The 17,857-nt window shown below is 33.8% G+C and overlaps 1 protein-coding gene across 1 annotated transcript in view; it reads left to right on the top strand.

The window, feature by feature from the left end:
* The first annotated feature begins 6,338 nt into the window (after positions 1-6,338).
* Positions 6,339-17,857, top strand: part of LOC134744530 (protein TANC2) — a 208,158-nt gene continuing 196,639 nt past the window's right edge. Inside the window, exon 1 of the mRNA XM_063678337.1 lies at positions 6,339-6,720. Within this exon, the coding sequence (XP_063534407.1) occupies positions 6,648-6,720 (73 nt within the window). The 5' untranslated portion in view covers positions 6,339-6,647. The remainder of the gene's footprint in view (positions 6,721-17,857) is intronic.

Raw genomic sequence — 17,857 nt, 5'->3', positions numbered from 1 at the left:
CTAAATATAATACTTTACCTATTTTATCCTCTGTAAGACCAAAATGTTACAAACTCGATTCTGTGTCTCAAGTGTCTCAACATTCGAAATGATTTGTTACTCATTAAAATAAATTTTGTGAGAAAAACTACAAGGCCTAATTTCCCATCTAAATTGTAAGGTCAGATGGCAGTCGCTATAAATTTAAAAAAATTGTGCCACGTCTGTTTTCCCGATGCCCCCGGCCGATGGTCCCGTGTTCAGTAGATGGTCCAGCGTAATAAGCGCATTTATTTTTGTGATGAGGACATTTGTTCCTAGTGTTTCATGAGCCTTTTTATGTATTTAATTATATTTTATACATATATGGTTATTTAAGTACCCACAACACGACTTTTATTGAGCTTACTGTGAGACTTAGTCAATTTGTGTAAACTTTTTCCTATAGTATTATTTATTTACTAGCTTTTGCCCGCGACTTCGTCTGCATGGAATCAGTAACGCAGCTAGAGTAAGTTTAGCGCCTGGATAAAGTGTAATAGCAATAATTCAATTTGCTTAATTGCTTAGCATGAATTATCAGGCAGTTCATTGAATCTCTCAATTTCAACCCCCCTTTTCACTCTCTTTAGGGATGATTTTCGACATAAAAGCTATTTTATGTCCTTCCCGGGGACTCAAACTATCTCTATGCCAAATTTCACATAAATCGGTTTAGCGGTTTAAGCGTGAATAGGTAACACACAGACAGACAAACAGACTTTCGTATTTATAATATTAAGTATGGATTCGAGACAAGTGTTCCAACTAGGATGTAATTTTAACTATAAAACTCCCGTGAGACTCAAACATATTTTTTTTTAACGGGTCACTCACGTCGACCCCTCGCGCCCTCGACCAGTAAAGACGTGTCGTTGCTCCGTGAAGACGGTCCTCGTAAATTGGGCCGAAACATGTCGAAGCTATTCGACTTAATAATACGTGAGTGACCCGTTTTAAAATAATTTCATAAGTATGGATGTAATTATCGATTTAGGTCACGTTAGGTAAGGATGCGATTGAGAAAGCAAAATTTAATCTCACAAGTTAGTTCTCATACTAAAAAGAGAAAACTCATACCTACGTGTTAGATTTGAGTCAGCAAACCATAAACATGGCCAATAAAATTGGCTGTAAAACGATAATTATACCTGACACCTTTTACTATAATATTAAATCTTCGCTAATCGGTACATCTTCTAATATGACCAGTTGTAGGTACATCAGTTTGAAGAGAAATTACAAGGAAAAACAATAGAACACGTTACGTGTATAGGAAACTTGAGACAAAATTAAGTCCACACCGGTGCTTTTATCTTTAACTTTTAATTCGTGTTGCGCTCAAAAGTCACATTCAGAAGTAAATAAAGATGATGTGAAATTTTGACATTAGGGGCCCGTTTATCAAAAGCTTGTTGCTTATATTACAAGTGGAAGTCCTTTTTTGACAGCTTTTGTCAGAAAAGGACTTCCACTTGCATTACAAACTACAAGCTTTTAATAAACGGGCCCCAGGTATGATTCTAATGTCAATTTATTTCTATTTAAACATGGCTCGTACAGTCGAGTTCATAAATATGTATACATTTCTTCACCTTAATCCATTACAATAAGGTGAAAATATGTATACATATTTATGAACTAGACTGTACCATCATTACCATCAAATAATTTAATTTCCTATACGTATACTTCGTCCCAGTGCCAATAGTAAGATGTATCCAGAGACTTTCATATTGATTGTCACTGTGAGAAAGTACGAAATGGGTCGGAAATTACATTATTTGTGAGTACAATGAATCAAGAGCGACCGGGATGTAATGATATTACAATAGGTACAATGCAAACCACTTCTCTAAAAATAGTAATGTAGAATCATAATGTCCACTTCGACATTTTTGAATAATACTTGCACTGCACTTGGCTACTGGCGATATGTTTTGAATACTAAATGAACACTTTATGAACGAAGAACGAAGTTTATGTTTGAACGTCGTTTAAGTAAAAAAAACCTAAATTACATTCTTTACTCAAATGCAACGTTTTACTCAAATAGTACTAACTTTTCACAATTTCACTTGGACTTTGATTTCCGTAAAATATCAATATTTTGATTAGCGTGAACTCTAAAACTTCGTTTTTGCGGTCAATATGCAAGATAGATCTGATCATAAAATAATAAACACGCCTCAGACAGATCAAGCGTGATTCCTTCGGCAGTTACGACAGGAATATAAATAAAAAAAGAATATTGGACAGGATGGTTCCCAAGTTCCCACAGCCGGTGTTTTTATGGGCCCGAAATGGTTCGCTGCCTCCCGGGTCAATTTTGTCTGGCGCGCACCTTATAATTTTTGAACCATTAATATTACGTATGATCAAAGAGCTAACATGACAATTCAAAGGCAGTGAAAGGTACAATCAGTTAATGCAACTGTGAGGTTTTATGACATGGATAAAAATATACGGACTAACTATACTTGAAGTATTAAGGGTCTCCGGCAAGCTCGGTTCTCCATACAAACGTAGTTACGCTCTCATTTTAAAACGAATAGCTAGTTTGCTCTGAAACTTTGTACTTACAATGATGAGGTATATCTATGTTTGTAATTAGTTTATGTAGCTTCATATACCATAATACATGAAATGTATAATAATGCATACCAATGTGTAATATCTTCGGTGTTGCAGGCGTCCATAGGCTACGGTAACTGCTTACCATCAGGCGGGCCGTATGCTTGATTGCCACCGACGTGGTATAAAAAAAAGTTAAAAATACAGCGAATTTAAGTTTTTAATACAAAACTTGTTTTTGCTCTATAATTTCGTTTGTTTTATAAACTGGAGCTGTATAAACTAATTATAGACGTAGATATACCTCATGTCATTGTATTGTGCAAAGTTTCATTACAATCCAACACGTAGGTTTAAAATGAGAACGAAACTCCGTTTGTATGGGAAGGTGAAATTAGGCCGAGCTTGACGGGGAGTTAAGGTTTGTTTTAATAATGGTTATGATCTTGAATATTCCTATCCAATTGTAGGTATGATTGTGCTTATTATTACGTTTTAATTTAAGTTTAGGTAGCGGCCATCGCAATATTAATTTTAAAGATAATAAATTATACTAAGATTTAACCGTCATCTACACCAAGCTGAAATCTAAATTCAGTTATATCTACAGTACTATTTTGCCATCGGTTAAATCTACATAAAGACAAAGACAAGAAAGAGTAAGACATAAGACATAGTGTAAGACGCTCTAATGATAATAATGTTATTTGTAATATATTTTATATTAAGGTTGACATGTAATTAAATATTACCAAATAAAATGAATATGAATATGAATATGAGTAAAATAAGCATCGTTCCAAAGAAACACATAGGTTAAACAATGTTAAGTAAGTAACTGACATTTAGTTCATGATTTTTAATATAATGTTTGTTTGTATTTGGTTTGTATAATGCCAAGCCACAAACAGTATATGATTGATTAATTGCTGTCTCATGTCAATATTTTAGGTATGATTGTGCTTATTATTGCGTTTTAATTTAAGTTTAGGTAGCGGCCATCGCAATATTAATTTTAAAGATAATAAATTATACTAAGATTTAACCGTCATCTACACCAAGCTGAAATCTAAATTCAGTTATATCTACAGTACTATTTTGCCATCGGTTAAATCTACATAAAGACTATAAAGAGTAAGACGTAAGACATAGTGTAAGACGCTCTAATGATAATAATGCTATTTGTAATATATTTTATATTAAGGTTGACATGTAATTAAATATTACCAAATAAAATGAATATGAATACCCGTGAACATGATGCATGTAACTGCGTCGAAATATCGGGAGCTCACAAATAATACAAAAGGTAATCACGGTCTATATCCCGGTCAATATAAGTCTAGTGAAACTAACCGTGAATCATTCAAAACTCTAATATGAATATGAGTAAAATAAGCATCGTTCCAAAGAAACACATAGGTTAAACAATGTTAAGTAAGTAACTGACATTTAGTTCATGATTTTTAATATAATGTTTGTTTGTATTTGGTTTGTATAATGCCAAGCCACAAACAGTATATGATTGATTAATTGCTGTCTCATGTCAATATTTTAGGTATGATTGTGCTTATTATTGCGTTTTAATTTGAGTTTAGGTAGCGGCCATCGCAATATTAATTTTAAAGATAATAAATTATACTAAGATTTAACCGTCATCTACACCAAGCTGAAATCTAAATCCAGTTATATCTACAGTACTATTTTGCCATCGGTTAAATCTACATAAAGACTATAAAGAGTAAGACGTAAGACATAGTGTAAGACGCTCTAATGATAATAATGCTATTTGTAATATATTTTATATTAAGGTTGACATGTAATTAAATATTACCAAATAAAATAAATATGAATATGAATATGAGTAAAATAAGCATCGTTCCAAAGAAACACATAGGTTAAACAATGTTAAGTAAGTAACTGACATTTAGTTCATGATTTTTAATATAATGTTTGTTTGTATTTGGTTTGTATAATGCCAAGCCACAAACAGTATATGATTGATTAATTGCTGTCTCATGTCAATATTTTAAGAGAGGCAATAAACTACAATGGTAGTAGCAAAGATAGATATAACTCCGTAATAGATGGATACAGTCTAAGGAAAAAACGTGCCTCGAAAATCAAGAAAATTTGACTCTCGTTCAGAGGGCGCCACTAGTTTTGGCCTACAGTCGTATAGATGGCGTTGACGGTTTCGTTTGTTATTTAACAATTTTAACGCATATCAGTGAAAGAACATGGGTCAAAATCATCAAAATAATTAATGCAAATAAAAAAAATCATTTATCTATATTTAAATACATTTTATCGTATTTTTACAAATCTTCAATTTTAGTTTTAGTGTGTCGACAGATGGCAGTGAATTTACTGGGGTTAAAAAAATTACTATGACAGTACCGCTCTAGTATAAGTTACTCTATGGTAGTAGCAACTTTAACCATTGATTGGTTTTATCATTGTCAGACTGAGGTTAAACTACATGACTGTAGAGTTTACTCTAAATGTCCCATGTCATATACCTAACTGTGCAAACAATCAAGCACTAAAAACAAACGCCTCAAACAATGCATTATTAAACTTTTGTTTTAAATTAACACTCGCCAAAAAGTTGATAATAAAACTAAAGCAGTCAGAGAACGCAGAGGGGTTGATATTGTTTAGCTCGTGACGCACGGAACAATGCAAAATAAATGTAGGGGTTCAACCCTTTGCTGGTCCTGATTTGAATTGCGATTGTGATTTTAAATTAGTCTACAATGTTTGCGAATATGAGAGTGAGAGTAACACGAAGGACAGAAATACTATAAAATAAACAAGCAAATATGGACACAACCGACGGACAAAGTTGACATAGTAGAATCTCTGAACTTATTGATGTGCCTGATTTGTTAATAGATGCCTATTGCCTAGTAGCGGGTCAAATGACAGAGCACCTATATAACATTTAAAATAATCGCGTAGTAAAGAAATGAAGATATGTTAAGGCTTTAAACTTAAAAGTATGGTCAAACGTTGAAAAAGTCGTCTATAAAGTGGTTCGCAGACTGGAATCGCTATTGCGGGAAGATCGAGTCCGGAGATGAAAAAACACGCGATTAATCTGACCATAACTAGAGCAATGATGCGGATCAATGAAAAAACAGTACCGTTCCGCGCGTTCGGAGACAGAGTGGAGACAGATTATATTTTTTCTTTTTGTCCGAAATAATATATGTTACGTAATTGTTTGCTGATTATGGGAGAAACAGTAAAAAAATTATAACATCGATTTTCACTGAAAAACCAGTCATATTTATGTAATTTTCAGTAAGAGATATATGAAAAATCTTACTGTTATCAGAAAGGTACACTATTTTTGTTACACCTATGATAAAGTTTTTAAATATAAAATAATTACAAACCCCGAAAAAACGTTCAAAATCACATACTAAAAATCATCAAATTCTGGATTTTTTTCAAATTTTCCGACATTTTGTCTTAAAACGAATGTAATTTTTATAAATAAAAATATTGCGTAAATTTAAATTAAAAATCGGAGTACGGATTAGTTTAACTATTGGAATAATATATAGGAAAAATTCGATTTTATCTAACAATGTATAAGTAATTAGATGTTTTGTTGTGTAGCATCCATCACTATGCATAGTGGGTTATACAAATTTTCATTCAAGTAAACCAAGGAAAGGTACTGTGTAATCAGATTAGCTCAGTTGCATGCAGGTCAGTCTGTACGTTCTGAACATAGCCGCATGTCTGCCGAGCCGAGCGTCAGTCATTCGCGTCGGTACTTCGTCGCGCTCCGGACGTCAGCGCGCGCGCCGCGGACCGTTAACGTTCCATTTTCAAATTCAAAATTTGACCGAACGGTTTATGACAGTTGTTTTAAATAAAACTGCCAGTGTTCAAACGTTGCATATAGTTTCCAGTGAGTGTACATTGTGATGTTTCATACATAATTGGTTGTGCGTGCGTGTAGAGATAGAGACAAGTGGTTGTGACCTTCGTTGTTAACAAAAAGGAATACCTATGTTTTGAAACTTGAAGTGGAAAACATGAATTCGAAAAAATTGGAGTGTTTCAATGATGACGATTCAGTGGATGAGAAACTGAGCCTCAGCTTTCTAGGTAAGTTCAGTATAGAAACTTACAAAAAAATATATTTAATAAATAGAGTGTAAACTCCATATATCATCGGAATTTTTGGCTCTAATTAGTTTACTTTCATATTCTTTTCTCCCTATTTAACAAAAATTCTCAATAACTTTAAAAAGTGTCCGGTCCCTTGAGTGTCACTATATAGAGTTTACACTGTATATTATTAAAATTAAATTAAATGTCGGCGGTGGTCTCGAAATAAGAGTTATGGCGTTTTACCTATGGGGGAAAAATAGACATCAAACAATGGAAGTAATATGATTCAATGCTAAATACAATATGCTTTAATGAAATTTAAAAAAAAAATAGGGTCACTGCGCTAGTTTTCCTCCGGCTATAGTTTTCGTCCATGGATATAAACCTACATTGCTGCACAAATTTGGGCTATATATATATTTATATATATATTTATCTATATATATATATATATATATATTTCGCAAGTAGCAAATTAAAAAAATATATTATTTGCTAATACGTCAAGTGGACGAAAACTAGAGCATGGACGGAAACTAGCGTAATGTTATTTTCAATGATAATTATAATTTGCTTGACAGAAGTCATTGATGGTTGTGGTAGATTTTAGCTCCTAATAACAACTTTTACTGAAGGTCAGTGTAATGTAGTTACTATAAACATCTCCTAATATGCATTTGCATATGTATTTACATATAGTATCCATCCATACTAATATTATAAATGCGAAAGTGTGTCTGTCTGTCTGTTACCTCTTAACGCTTAAACCGCTGAACCGATTTAGTTGAAATTTGGTGTAGAGATAGTTTGAGTCCCGTGGAAGGACATAGGGTAGTTTTTATCCCAGAAGTCATCCTTTAAGGGCGTGAAAAGGGGTGGTGGAAGTTTGTATGGGGAAAAAAGCAGATTGGGTAAAAAATAAGCTACTCAAATTACTAACTCCACGCAGATGTAGTCGCGGGCAAAAGCTAGTAAGCTTATAAACACACATGTATTTACTATCTAAACCATGTCTAACGATAACAATATATTTGACAGTTATTAATAACATGCTCTACAATATGTTAAGTTTATTGTACTTATAGAAATACTCATCATTCGAAGGATGTTCCATACATAACCGTGTTGTTGCGTATAAATTTAATGTTCTTGTCAATAACGTTGTTCACTTTCATTATTACCATGTCCATTATTTCCATAAATAAAGTGTGTCAGCGTGTCCATAATGTTTACAAACTGCAGAATTTCATTAGCGTTTATATTTAACAAATAATTATTACTCACGTGTCCTCAATTTTAAGACGATTTATTAAAAATGTCAGACATGGTATCTTTGATGAAATTTAAAGTCATCTGTATTATCACAGACAATATAACTCCGTAATAGATGTCTATAGTCTAAGTCAATTGTGTAACCAACTATTTAAGTTGCTCTCAGTTCACTAGATGGCCCTAGTAGTTCTTTTCTATGGAGTTACGTCCTTTTGCATTTGCGTTTTGCGTTCAGAATTCACAGGCGTTCACCACGTTACGGTAGCTTTTTACCCAGCCAATTTTTGTCAATATGTTATAACAGATGGCGCTAAATATAAGATGTCACCTACATAGATTATAAAGCAATTTGACGATTTGACGTTAGGTGTCAATGTCACCTGTTTTACCGTTGATTGGCACTTTATTTTTTCAAACTTGTTTCAAACAAAGCCAAAATGTCGAAATGCGCATATTATCAATGTAGAAATTACCAAGGGAACATTTCAATGTTCCGTTTTCCGATCAATGATGAAGATCGGTTAATGTTATCGTTATGGATTGTCAACTCAGGTACCCTATTTACCCATTACCTACCCATCTTAATATCTGGCGTAGGGGTTTGCTGCGCTAATTTTACATACTGCTCTTCTCGTACCAAGTCTACCTGCTACTATTACTTGAAGCTGTGTAATCAGTAATTTAAGGGCATGATATGTGTGTGTGGCCGTACATTTACTGCAAAAATAGGCTGTCAGCTACCTGAGAGCTCAATATCGTCACGTCGCTCTCACTTGCCAGTACAAACTCAGTCGCCGACGCCGAGGCCGAAACCGGCCAGGACAGGATGATGATGATACCTATTTCAATTCTCGTAGTAAGTATTTCATAATAAATGATTTACTCGACCATATGCTTAGGTACTTCATAAAAAGTCACTCAACAGACATTATTCTTCAACTGGAATTAACTACCAAATTCAGTTTGTATTTAAACTATACAAATGTGACCCATATTTTGGTTTCACTCTAACATATAAATTTCCAACAGACAGTAATCTTGATTTGTCAAGATCTTTGTACCTTTGGGTACAGCAGTGCAGATAACATATTTTTTGATATATACAATATTCTTTATTGCACACCTCACATAGTTCACAGTAACATAAACAAAGACAATTGGATAGAGGTAACAACAGGCGGTCTTATCGCTTAAGAGCCATCTTTTCCAGACAACCTTTGGGTATTGGAGACAGTAGAATTAGAATATATGGTGGGTGGCGCAAAGAAAAAAATATGAAGTCGAATTGAATATAATGTATATATATAATTTAAATGTTTAAGCTGATAACGTATATTCGGTATTAAATGCAGGTATAGTCAACCAATTTGATTCCTAGGCCACTATGTCATAATGAATCAATTTTATTTGATCCTCTACTATATACTTTTTGAGTGACGGGCACCTCCTTATTTTGTCACATTTTTATGCTGGTAAAATACACCATGTTTTGTAACTTTATCTCAACTACAAGGAGGTGCTCAACCACTTTGAAATTTTTATGTTGTATGAAATCTGAAAAAAATAAGTTTTTCTTTTTTATATTTTTATTTATAAGTACCTTTTTAAGTTTGAGCACCCCATTGTAGTTGAGGTAAGGTTACAAAACTTGGTGTATTCCATCAACATAAAAAGTGTAATAAAAATAAAGGGTGTCGCTTCTTCTTGCTAGAGTTTGAATTATTCCCATACAAACGTGAACCACCCTAATGTATGTCATGTCCATTGACATGTATCTAGTAGAGTAGAGCAGTTTTAACTGCTGCTTATCGCTTTAGCGATAAGGTTCTATAGTGACCTAAGGATCAAATTGGTTGACTGTACAGACACCATATGAGATTGAATATAGTCTGATCAATACTGATGGCCTTACAAATAATTTAAACTTTCTTGAAGTTTAAATTATTTGTATTGTTATCAACTTCTTAATGAATATTAGATATCAGTCATTAGTCGAATGGCAAACAAGCATACGGCCAACCTGAGCAGCATTTACTATCCCTACCCTACCCTACCCGGCGCTGTCGCTAGATCACAGATGCTGGTTAATCAAGTTCGCTATTCATTTACCTACTTGATAGACATGCAGATGATAAGAAGTAAAGTCACCAATAAATATATACCGGGTGTAGCCTGTAACACGAGCAAAAAATTAAACTGTAGGCTGTGGCTTTCAAACTGACCTACATTTGTTCAGCGACTTTTAAATATAACTTGTATTTTGTATTTTTAGCATGCTTAAAAGTTTATACTAATATTTATTATTATTTATTTATTCAATAAAATCTAGTTACCTATTACTTAACTTATTAAACTAACTTAATTGTATTAGTGCAATTAAGTACTACAAAACATTGCGGTAGTGTTTTTTAACATATAGTTTGTCAAAGGACTGTCTCATTTCAAACATAGACAGAGATACTATCTCTGTCTTACACTAGTACTAGCACCCAAAAGAAAGGGATGAGTATAATTTTCCTGGTTGTTACTGACTGACAAATTGGTTTGACCAACTATAGTTTTAAATTTAGACCTATTATTTTCACATAATAAGTCAAGTCAAAATATTTTTTTTGAAATAGGCCTAGCAACAAGCACTTTTAAATTGTCAAGTTTTACAAATATTACCTTATTTAAAATATCAGGGCAATTTATTGATGCAGTTATTATTGTTATTAAAAACATTGAATTATTATAGATATGTCAGTTAATACTAAGAATATGCTATGTTTTGCGAATTTTGTTTAAAGCATGATAAGCAACATCAATAACACTGATGACAGCGTCCATTGAAGATAATATTTAATAGGAAAATTGGAAGCCTAAAGATTTCATAATTATTAAAAGTTATTGAAATAAAGTGTCATCGTTTGAGGAGTATAATCCATGTTTAAATTATTTGCTCATGTTGTAGGCCACACCCGGTATATATTTAGTACTTAGTATGGAACTGAAACCTGGGTTTTTACCAAGGACCTATTATATAAATTGAGCATTGACCAGTCGGTACGAAAGAGAAAACTGGTAGGAATCACATTGAGAGACCATAAAAGGTAAAATGACGAAGGCCTACACCCGAAGGGTAGACGGGCTAAAGAGAGAGAAAGATGTATATATATACATCATAATACATTTTTATAAACCTGAGACACCTCAACAGATTTTTTATTTTTTATTTTGAACTCATCTTGAGTATTTATTATTGAATCCGATAAATATTTAGCAAAATATTCATTGTTTAGTTTTCTTAACAATTCTATTCGACTGGTAATTCTACACAAGATGCTTCATCGTTTTAGTTACGTCAAACAATTGCTAGTTACCATCGAAAACACCGTTAACTGACCATTTGCATGCCTTACTGAAACGAGATAAGGTTTACCAATGGCCAGTTAAGGGTTAAGGGTGTTGCTTATTTTAAAACTATGTATTGAATGAAACTTTGCACATACAAAGACATGAGGTATATCTAGGTCTGAAATTAGTTTATATAGCTCCAGTACCTATATAAAACAAACGAAATAGAGCAAAAACAAGTTTTGTATGAAAAACTTAAATTCGCTGTATTTTTTTAACTATGGTATCTGAAGCTACATAAACTAATTACAGACATAGATATACCTTATCCTATTGTAAGTACAAAGTTTCAGACAAATCTAGCTAGTCGTTTTAAATGAGAGCGGAACTACTACTGTATGGAGAACCGAGTTTGCCGGAGACCCTTAACATAACCACAAGAAGCACTATGTCCAACATCATGCAAATTGTGGAGTTGCAGATGAGCATGGAGAGCAGTGTCCGCAGGATGCTCTCTTGAGTTTGAGCAGAAGCTAGACATTTAGGAAACACCATAAAATCATGTTCCATTTCCATTAAACGTTGTACTGTCAACTGTCATATCTGACAGTTCTTACTACAGCTTGTTTGACTAGGTTTGACTCGAGTGGTTGAGACGATACAGAAAAGAAAGCGTCAATATCCAGCCCGCTCCAGACTACGCGGCGCGAAGCCGCGGCGCGAACGCGAGTGTATACTTGTATAGTCGATTTCGCTGATTAGACTCCACACTAGGGCATGCAGTATACTGGTCCCGGTACCAAGAATTTCATTTCCCGGTTCTGGGCATTGCCGGAACCGGGATTCCCGGTTCTTCCCGGTTCTCAAGGCAACTTATGATTATTTTTAAGAAATTGTTTGTGTTAGCTTACAATCTATATGAATGACGGTACTTATTTTCATATAAATAATTGCATACATTTTAATAAATGACTTATTTTATATAAAAACCGGCCAAGTGCGAATCAGACTCGCGCACGAAGGGTTCCGTACGTACCATTACGCAAAAAACGGCAAAAAAATCACAATTGTTGTATGGGAGCACCACTTTTATATTTTTTTTATTCTGTTTTTAGTATTTGTTGTTATAGCGGCAACAACATCATCTGTGAAAATTTCAACTGTCTAGCTATCACTGTTCATGAGATACAGCTTGGTGACAGACAGATGGACACTCTGACAGACGGACAGTGGCGTCTTAGTAATAACCGTCCCGTTTTTATCCTTTGGGTACGGAACCCTAGAAAAAACACTTTTAGATGCACTCAGCACTATAGGCCGGTCCGCACAGTTCAAAATGTATGAGAAATCTACATTAATTCTCACATTAGAGATTTTTTGAGATGTGATTACCTATGTTACAAATAATATATTTTGAAAAAAATCTCCACAAAATATGTCAATTTGTTTTTATAAATCCAAATTATTACTAAAATAGAGAAATAAACCAAAACATCAATCCCCACACTAGAGATTTTCTAATATGCTGTTCTCAGGCATATACTCATTAAGTATTTATATTTTCTTCCAGCTTGGCACAGAAACCTGCCCCCAATAACTTTCTTTATAAAAAATTTTTTTTACATAAAAATAACAACTAATGTGTACATAAAAATTACATGTTAATTAAGCTCTTTATATTTACTATATTCTACAAAAAAATCTCTAACGTAAATGAATCCGTTTAATTACTATTAACCATTTTTGTTTCGAATTTTTTTTTGTTGCTTATAGAAAATGGACACTCGACTTTTGTTTCACCTTCATAAATCTCTTACTCATGTTAGTGTAATAACAAAAAAAATCTCACGTATATGTAATATTGTATGGAATACAACCATAATTATTACGACGTCCAAGCTATTTAAATTACCCACTCAGGCACTAACTGACGGGTACTGATTCACTGTAGAGAACGTTTGATCGACTTCCATATCTCCGTCTCACTTCAATGTTCGCGGTAGACGATCGGTCCGCTTGAACTGCCGAGAGTTCGCGATGCGGTCGACCGTTAATTCTCCCATGACTAACTTACCCAGTTTCATCGGTACGCGTAACGATTGTTTACGCATGTTTAATTTTGATTGCGCGCTTACTTAACACACCTCAGGCAAAGCTCCGATAAAACGCGCAATGCATACATTGCGGCATATATCTCACGTATGTCAGCTATGAGGCTATGACATAGCAATGACAGACAGTGGCAGTTAGTGCCAAATTAGAATACAGACTTTTTTACCAACCATAAAGTTTAGTGCAAAGAGAATTTTAAACTCCTTAGTGAAAACCTCACGGTTTGTGCGAAATTGAGCGTTAAGCTATGCTATGCTAATAAAGATGATGGTGTGATTTACGGAAATTAATAATAGATATAATTTATTTTATTGTATAATACATTCCCGTTTCATTTACACCCAATATTATATCTTTTTCCGTAATCAAATGCGTTTATAATTACTGTAACCGTCTGTGTAGTGTACCATAATATACGCGATGGTTTGTCCTCCGGGCCCAAAATCGATGATCCCCTTTGATTATTTATTTTAAATGAACGTCAAAATCCAGACAGGAAATTTGATTTTGACATTTACGGCTACTGCCGTAGCAGTCGACAGCAATGTCGCGCTTCAATATTGCTGCAGTCGACTGCATTGCTGCAGAAAACGTGAAAAAGGTCATTCAATTCAATGGGTAGTAGGGTTATGAGATGAAATGACGCAATAATGAAACTTTAGTTAATTAACAATATTATATTAAATCATTATTACATACTATTTTACTCGCAAAAAGGTTTACTACCAACATACTTCTTGGTGCCCAAATGAAATAAATAGTACATTTCGATGCTAGTGCGGAAAGTATGTCATTACTTCACGAGTACCGAGATAGGTATCTTGGCAAGACTCGGGACGAGTGAAGAATGACATTTCCGCACGTGTATCGACAGCGTTTTTTAACACAGTTGCGACAAAATAATAAAAACAACAAGTGAGGAATAAAAACAACAAGTAAGGAATAAAAACTTGGAAACTTAAAACGCCGCTTAGTAAGAAAAAACGCCTCTTTTTTGACAGGCGTTTCGGCAGCTATTCCTTTAAAGTGATATTTTCCAGAATGAACAATAAATGGGCTACATTGTCCATTTTTTTATTTAGTGCAAAAAATTGTCACAAAAAATTACATAACATTTAAATTTTTTGTAAACAACTCATTTTTTTTTGTATGGAAAGGTCTAATAATTTTTTCAAAAATGAATTCCTCGTTCCTAAATTATACGAAAATGATATATAAGTTGCCCTAGTTGCTAAGAACAGGAAGAAATATAGCATAGATTGGACTTGGGGAGCCGACCCTTTCACCCCCCTTTTGGGGGGCGTTACGATCTCGTGGCTACCGGGCTGAATCAGTTTTATTTGCCCTAAGGAACAATCAATCGTGCCAAGCGGCATCGCCTGAGACAAAAGTGCATACTCAATGCGCTTACTTACCACTATAATTTAATAATCAAATTAATGGGCCCTGGAGGGAAATTCTCTGAAAACCTTAAGTTAGCTCATTTTACTTAAAGGAGTCATTTTTTAAAAGAAACTAAATTGCATTCAAAGGTTTTTAATTTTTTTTTTTCAATTTTGCTTGTCTAAAAATATTCTTGAGTACTAAATATTCGATTTTATGGAAATTTTGTACGACAGACGAGTGTAAGACCTAATGTTTCTTGAAGAAATGTTATCATTAACATTAACTGTATCGACGTGGTATCGACTAGTAGAATAAAATAGGGAGTGTTTATTGTTTGGAATTTTTAGTCGGTTCGATTCCCAGGTGAGACAAGCGAATTTCAAAAAACCTTTGAATGCAGTTTTGTTTCTTTTTAAAAATAAAATGAGCTAACTTAAGGTTTTAAGGCACTTTCCCTTCAGGGCCCATAAAAAAATTCCACACTGTATATTCAGAGCACGTCTTATTCTCAACTGTTAGACCTTAGACTAATATAACTTGATCCCAAGTTTCCTTACAATTATACGTAATCGAGGGCCAGGTTCATACTGGTTTCATGTCGCGATGCGCTTGCTGACAAATACCAAGCGGTAAGAATTGCTGACATTTGCGTCTTTTCACTCTCACAGCTCCCGCTACTAAAAGCATCGGATGACAGGATCGTTGAAAAGGGACAAACATATCGTTTGACGTTACGTTACTCTTCTCGTGAATTGTCAAAATTTAAAATTCGAAATTAGCTTTATAATTTGTCCAGGCGGCTATTCGAAGTATAACTAAGTGGACGGTCCTTACTAACCAGTAAGATTCAGATCAAGCATAATAGATAGTTGTAAGACTTCAAGGGTCTACTTATATCTGACACAGCATCCAGTATTCTAAACGTTTTGTGAATAGATATAAAAATTTGACAGCTATCGTTTTTCATATAAAGACAGACACTTAATGCATTGAACTATTGAACCTTAACGCAATGCCATAAGCCATAAGGTATACTTTCCTAATATACCTTGAGGCTAATTCGAACTTTGTTATTAAAGATATCATTTTTTTAATTTGCGTGTGCGTTTCGCTCGTACTAGTTAAAATATGTTTTGGAGCGAGCGAGACGGTCGGGCGAATGATAACAAAATGATATATTATTGACATCTTAAATAAAGTTCGAATTGGCCTCTGTGAATGCCTGGAAATACCGCATACTTTTTAATTTTTTTATGCTGGAAATTAAATTAATTATCGAGAGAAAAATGAATACGTTATTCTTCCATAACTTGTGCAGTTACTGGCAAAAAACTAGAAATGTCCATTAATTGTGCAGAACATTATTTGCTGTTTGTTTCCAAAATCTTGCTGCTATTCTACAAATATAGTAGTGACTCGAGAGATTTTTAAACATGATCGATACAACTACTTCATAACCACCATAGTAAACTTTTCTCTCGGTGTGGGAGTTCCTCGGTCATGAAAAACTTACAAAATAATAATTTGTTTCAATAAATCTATAATTTACATTATTGTCGAGAGATATTCTGACCGTGTAGTCGTATAAGCTTCATAACCCATTCTACGAAAAATATCTTATGTGGGAATTATTGTTTAAGTAGTATAAAAGATTAAAAAAAAAAAGTTTTATTTCTCAAAAACGGGAACTGATATCAAGTTGTTACTTTGCAGACGGGTATTCAATATGATATAGAATTCACCCATGTAGAAAAATTTGAGTGTGCATTTAATGTAACTTAAACTTTATATTGACTCCACTACTATGACGGCACGGCATACAGAAGTTAAAAATTTTACTCATTCCGCCCGCTTCAACGGGAGAACGGAATAATTTCATATAAAACCAACTTCGTAGAAGAAGAATATTCGAATATAATATCTTACTTAAGATTTAAAAGTTGTTTAAAGATATAGCATGATAAAGCTTAAGTCACCCGGGTCAAACTGTATAGATAGATAGATAGACAATAGTTATTTACGATACAAGTGCGGAAAAGAGAAAATTCGAAACGAGTGGCGACAGATTAAAACACGACCGCAGTGTTTTAAATCGACACGAGTTGCGAATTACCTATTCGCACGTGTATCGTACAACGTTTTACAGTACATATGGCCCTTTAAACTTTCGACATATGCATGAAAAGTGCTCTTTACGCACTAGGGCGAGAAAGTTGCACCATATGTACTGTAAAATACTTTTTAGTACATATGGTGCTACATACACGTTACCGCCCTAGTGCGGTAATTAGTACAATACGTGCATATGTCGAAAATGTAAAGGGCCATAATTATGTACTGTAAAACGTTGTACAATACACGTGCGAAAAGGTAATTCGCAACTCGTGTCGATTAAAACACTTCCTTCGGTCGTGTTTCAATTTATCGCCACTCGTTGCCAATTTCCTACTTTTCGCACTTGTATCGTAATGTACTAATAATAAAGCAGTAATTGTAAAATAAAATTAAAACTTTTTTATATATTTTTTTTTATTCAAGTAGATATAGTGAGTAACAACATTGCATGGCCTTCTAATTATAACTATTATAGAAAACGGGATATTTATCATGTTTATTTATATTATTTATTTCTCGATATTTTGGCCGGTCTTGCAAGACCAGTCGTTGTGGAGATCCCTGGGGAGGCCTATGTCCAGCAGTGGATGTCTTGTTGGTGTAGATGGATTCACACAACAAATGAAATAACATTTTTTCATATTTGTTATCCGTAGTTGTCCCTGTACCTGAAAGAAAAATAATATCATGATAGCACAAAATCTCTAATGTTATAGGAAGAAAGATGATGCAACAATATGGATTCTAATAAAGTTATCATTTACTTACCTAGTAATAATTGTGTTTTTCATTCATAGACAAAATTCCATAATTTTCATCCCCAGGAAATGTTTTATTTTACTTTATTGCAGTGAGGATGTCCTGATTTTTTCTGGCTAATGAAGGAAAACATTATATTTCCAAGAATGCC

The sequence above is a fragment of the Cydia strobilella genome, chromosome 10 (genome assembly GCF_947568885.1).
Source record: "Cydia strobilella chromosome 10, ilCydStro3.1, whole genome shotgun sequence".
NCBI lineage: Eukaryota > Metazoa > Arthropoda > Insecta > Lepidoptera > Tortricidae > Cydia > Cydia strobilella.
The sequence above is the reverse complement of the archived record's forward strand: the minus strand, read 5'-3'. Positions and strand labels throughout refer to the sequence as shown.